Genomic DNA, 5,787 nt, shown 5'->3' on the forward strand with positions numbered 1-5,787 from the left:
CAAAAGACAATGTTGCCCTTGTTTGTAAACCCTGTGGGTAATCATGTTGGGTATAAATGTAATATCGTACGAAGCTGTACGATTCTCTATAAATAGATGAATAGTACTCTCGTATTGTTCAGACATTCATCTTTGAAAGTCATTCTTGCACTTTCTCCTTCGAGCAAGCCGAAGGTATTAATATAATGTAATGTTTTATTAGCATGTAATCTTGATTATGACATTACTTTAACATGGAAAATGAAATGAATTCTTAATATATAATATTACATTATAATATTATCTTCATGAGAGATGAAGATCTGTTCTTCGTTACCTTCGTCCAAGAACCATTATCTCGGAGAGAAAATAATGTTTTGAATGATGAAGGTCCCTAACATTTAATATTTGTGGTCACATGAATCGAGAACAAGCTTCTGTTGCACCTGATTGGCTCCTAGCTAGCCGAATAGGCAGTCTACCTACAATAATACGTTGTTTTCCAATGTATGGAATTCACGCCTAAAGAAAAGTAACCCCTTTCTCAAAAGGCAGTACACATTGGGGATAAATATATTATCATTAAGTATGCGATAGTTTAATTTTATCCGTAAAAAATGTGTAAATGAATGGACGTTTATTTTTCTGTATTATAAAAAAAGCTCGAAATTAACCTGAAGTTGCATGAATGCATGCATGCGGAAATTGGAAGATCCATTTGACTTGGCTTTCCTGTGTGTATATGAATTATATTAGAATAATAAAGATAGTAGTTTCATAAACGTTTTAAAAAACTTTGACTTGTTTGAAGAAAGAAGAAAAATTAAACTGCAAACGCTCAAAGGGTGTGGCGCGGCATTTGGTTGCTGAAAAACTTTGAGCATGGATATATCATGGACATGCACGCATTTGGGTGTCGTGTGGTCATGCATGCATATGAGGAAAAGCTGTGCAAGCATGCATGCTCTCCAGCGCAGCCGAGACTCGATCGCTGATAATTGCCTCATCAGCAAACTAAGGGTCTGTTTGGTTGGGCTGTGGCTGTGAAAAAAGTTGCTGTGGGCTGTGAGCTGTGGAAAAAGCTGCTGTAGGCTGTAAGCCGTTAAAAAGCTAAAAACTGTTTGGTGGAAACCACTAAAAGTCGTTAAAAGTTCTTCGATATATGTTTTCACAGTTTCATTCGAAAAGCCACTAAAAGCAGGTTCAGGGGTGCTTTCAGATTTGCACTGTGAGAAAGCCAGCTTTTAGAAAAAGCTGTTTCCTGGATCTAACCCTTTGGTTGGCTTTTGGCTTTTAGGGGGCAAAAGCCAAAAGCCAAAAGTCAAACCAAACACACCCTAAAGCCGGCCCATGGATGGAGACTGCAGGCCAAATAATTTAATTTATCTTTGCTGGATATCGTTCATTCATTCTCTCTCTGCTTTTTCATCTTTGTATTTTTTTCACTACAGTGAAGGCCGGAGAGAGCGAAAGAGATAGAGAGGAAAAAAGGTGGACTCGGTACTCATGGCCAGCAGCAGCTGCTTTAGTGGCCTATATATAGAGATGTATCTGGTGGCTCGTGGCTCGGCACGCACTCGCTCGCTCGCTCTCATACCCAGCTGACAACGAAGAGGTTTAGAGAGAGAGAGCTGAGAGAATGGCCGACAGCAGGAGAAGTGTAGTGTACGATGCTGAAGGCGGCGACGATCATGAGAGGCAAGGTATGCATGCATGCATGAACGACCATGACATGTACTAGCTAGCTCGCTCTAGCAGTTGTTGCGATCCTCTCATCTCATGCATGAACGAAATAGGGACGGCGTGGACGGCGACGTCGCACATCGTGGCGGCGGTGGTGGGCTCCGGCGTGCTGGCGCTGGCGTGGACGGTGGCGCAGCTGGGGTGGGTGGTGGGTCCCCTCGTGCTGGTGGGCTTCTCTTGCGTGACCTACTACACGTCGGCGCTGCTCGCAGACTGCTACCGCTACCCGGACCCCGTCCACGGCGCCGTCAACCGCGAGTACATCGACGCCGTCCGATGCTACCTGGGTATATTATATTTCTAGATATATATCTTGATGCATTTGTTCTGAAATCGATCTGACCGTCACATGCATAGACCGGAAGAACGTGGTGCTGTGCGGGTGCGCCCAGTACGTGAACCTGTGGGGCACTCTCGTCGGCTACACCATCACCGCCAGCGCAAGCATGATGTAAGAACATTCTTTTTTATTTGTAATGTATTTGATAATACATTACACGTTACGAGCCTTTCCGTGAGTAGTAGCCGTTTGTGTCGTAGCTAGCTAGCTTGCTCTGCTGGGTGCGTACGCTTTGCCTGACGCCAGCCGAAACCAAGCGACAGCGGAAAGGTGGCGGGATACGTGGCTTTTCACCCGAAACCAGGAGAATCCGTTGCAACGACCCACGCCAGTCTCCATGCTCTATCTGGGCTGTTTTGTTTGCCGACGCGGCACGCATGAATGAACACCCCAGCTTCTCCCTACTGGCCGGGCACGTATCCGGCGTGAGTGTAGTTCACTCTACTCCAGTTGATGTATGTATTGTTCGTCTTTTTACAGCGCGATTAAGCGCGTCAACTGCTTCCACCGGGACGGCTACGGCGCCGCCGGCTGCAACCCGTCGGGGAGCACGTACATGGTGGTGTTCGGGCTCTTCCAGCTCCTGCTGTCGCAGCTGCCCAGCCTCCACAACATCGCCTGGCTGTCCGTGGTGGCCGTGGCCACCTCCCTGGGCTACTCCTTCATCAGCCTGGGCCTGTGCTCCGCCAAGTGGGCCTCGCACGGCGGCCACGTGCGCGGCACGCTGGCGGGCGCCGCCGCCGTGGCCGGCCGGGCCGACGACGACAAGCAGGCGGCCTTCAACGTGCTCCTCGCGCTCGGCAACATCGCCTTCTCCTACACCTTCGCCGACGTGCTCATCGAGATCCAGGACACGCTGCGCTCGCCGCCCGCCGAAAACCGCACCATGAAGCGGGCCTCCGCCTACGGCCTCGCCATCACCACCGTCTTCTACCTCGCGCTCGGCTGCACCGGCTACGCCGCCTTCGGCGACCACGCGCCGGGGAACATCCTCACGGGCTTCGCCTTCTACGAGCCCTTCTGGCTCGTCGACGCCGCCAACGTCTGCGTCGTCCTGCACCTCGTCGGCGCCTACCAGGTCTTCGCGCAGCCCATCTTCGCGAGGCTCGAGTCCTGCGTCGCCTGCCGCTGGCCCGACGCCAAGCTCATCAACGCCACCTACTACGTGCGCGTGCCGCCATGCCTCCTCCTCCTCCGCACGTCGTCGTCCTCGTCGCCGCCGCCCACCCTCGCCGTCGCGCCGCTCAAGCTCGTCCTGCGCACCATCGTCATCATGTTCACAACGCTCGTCGCCATGCTGGTGCCCTTCTTCAACGCCGTGCTGGGCCTCATCGGCGCGCTCGGCTTCTGGCCGCTCTCCGTCTACTTCCCCGTCAGCATGCACATGGCAAGGCTCAACATCCGACGCGGAGAGATCCGCTGGTGGATGCTGCAGGCCATGAGCTTCGTCTGCCTCCTCATCTCCGTCGCAGCCAGCATCGGATCCGTGCACGACATCGTGCACAACCTCAAGGCCGCCGCGCCATTCAACACTGCAAACTGATTAATAAACATGCATTTACTAGTATATATACGGATCGGATCGGAGGAGTGATGGGTTAATTAGTTTCTTAATTAGCTTTGGCTACTATATCTATCAGTATCAGAGTCAGAGGAGCAGAGGGCCGGCCACATGCATGGCCTTTTTGTGTTTCTTGATTATATATCTGGCAAATTTGATCTGTCGAGCAGATTTTCATGCATGCATGCATGCTGCTAATTCGGACGTACGTTGAACTAGTAATAATATTATTATTTGTAATGTAACCCCAGCAATGCAATGCAATGCAAGAAGCAACAATAATATTTGCCAAACCTCGTTCTCATTATTATCCGCTAGCTGCTAGTAGTGTTGTGTCAATCTCACATAATTAACAGAGATGATAAAATTATCGATTGCTAAAAATATGTCTACTTTTGTGCTAACCAATGCTGTCGATAGATAATGCTCCTTGGCAGCGATTGCCATTCAATGCTTAATGTACTTGCACTGCCACAAAAGCCATATATTTGTTATATATTATATACACATAGCGAACTGTGAACCACAAATTATTTTTGACATGGTGAGAACGATTTGATTAAATAAAGCAGATCATTCTGCTGTATGATGCTGATGATATGAATGCCGATTCGAGTGCAGCCAGAGTCCTCATAGTCAACACCATTTTAATTTTGGGTATGGGAAAAGAGGGGGACATATCGCACTACTCTGTGTCGCCTTCACGACTATCATTTTACCATGGACACCGATACTCACCATGTTGCATACTCATCAAAGATAAGTTTCCTTTTGGACGATAGCATTTAAGAATGTCATTAGCCAAAGAACATTGATCATTTGTATCTTTACTGGTAAACCGTAAGGAAACGAGTTAGACATATCTAGCCTTGCCATACTAAAGAAGATGTGTAGTGTAGTGGTTACTATGTAACGTGTGTGCAAGAGGTTTCAAGTTTGAATCTTTCCTAACACAATACTTATTCCTCCTCTTTTTTGTTATCCACGGCCATAGCTCATTTTTATCTTGCACTCTGCCACTGTATATTTATAGTACGCGTTAAAGTGTCGGGGCCCATTAAACTTCTAATCCCAATACCAGTTGGACTCCAATCCGAATTGTTTATGATTGCTTCTTGCGGCATATCTCCAACAATCTCCCACTTGCACGTGAGACAATCATATGGGCAAGTTCGAATATTCCATTCCCATAAGTATAAGTGTGTGACCTGTTAGGTTTTCATATGCAGATGGTAGTGAACAAAAACTATTTTCGAACCCCAAGTCAGTAGTGGTACCTAGTAGGACATACTAACTCCTGAATATTTTTTATAGTAGCCCTTGAGTCTTGTTTGTATGAATTATTGATTCAAGCGGACGAGACTCTTATCTTAATTTATTTGATTGTCTTGGTCTTGCTATATCTAAGTTGTCTTGTCTTCTGCCTGAGTCCCAACTATGTCATATAGCCCCTAAGTCTATACTCGACACACTATTCAGGACTCAGTTGCTTTAACGGACTAGCATTTCATATCGCTTCGGCTTTCTTAGCCGCATCATAAAGGAAAATACACTGTGGCGTTTCGGCTTTTGTAGTTTTCTATAAAAAGAATCACCCCATGGGCCATGGCGCTTGGACTTCAACGAGCAGCCATCCACTTGCATTCTTGCCTTCTAGCACACATCATATCCATCGGTTCATCTTCGAGAGAGCTCTCTTTCCCTAAACTTCTCTGTTGTCGCTAGATCCTAAACTACCATTGTCTCTCACCTGCCTACATGAGTTCAAGGCATCAACAATCATCTCCAAGAACTTCATGCTCTGATTGCGATGGGATTGCTCCAAGAAAATAATATAATCTAGTGGAAAGTCCTTGCTAAGGAAAACTATCCCATGCCCAATGTTGATGAAGTTGTTTTTCCTCCTTTCTGATGCACGAATGTGGGCTCCCTGTATCTCAATTCTTCCTAGATTTATTCCATTAATATTAGACCGAGCTTCTTCATCTCAATCCTAATTTCATTATACATATAACAATATTTGCCCATCTTCATGAGACATATTTGGGAATTTCCCCCTTTTTCCACTTTTCTAGTACCTTTTATTTCTCTATCCTTGCCCTAGCAATGAACAACCTTCTTTGAATTTTGCTTTGCCTTTCTTTTAATGGATAGACTTGAGAGC

General features: G+C 46.9%; 1 protein-coding gene across 1 annotated transcript; it reads left to right on the plus strand.

Moving 5' to 3' along the window:
• The first annotated feature begins 1,561 nt into the window (after window positions 1-1,561).
• Window positions 1,562-3,916, plus strand: LOC100281553 (AAP6). Its single transcript, NM_001373967.1, has 4 exons — window positions 1,562-1,682; window positions 1,776-2,009; window positions 2,080-2,173; window positions 2,543-3,916. Exons 1-4 carry the CDS (start codon window positions 1,619-1,621, stop codon window positions 3,603-3,605), a joined length of 1,455 nt encoding a protein of 484 aa, NP_001360896.1. The 5' UTR covers window positions 1,562-1,618; the 3' UTR covers window positions 3,606-3,916.
• Window positions 3,917-5,787: the final 1,871 nt, after the last annotated feature.

Source organism: Zea mays, chromosome 6, assembly GCF_902167145.1.
Source record: "Zea mays cultivar B73 chromosome 6, Zm-B73-REFERENCE-NAM-5.0, whole genome shotgun sequence".
NCBI lineage: Eukaryota > Viridiplantae > Streptophyta > Magnoliopsida > Poales > Poaceae > Zea > Zea mays.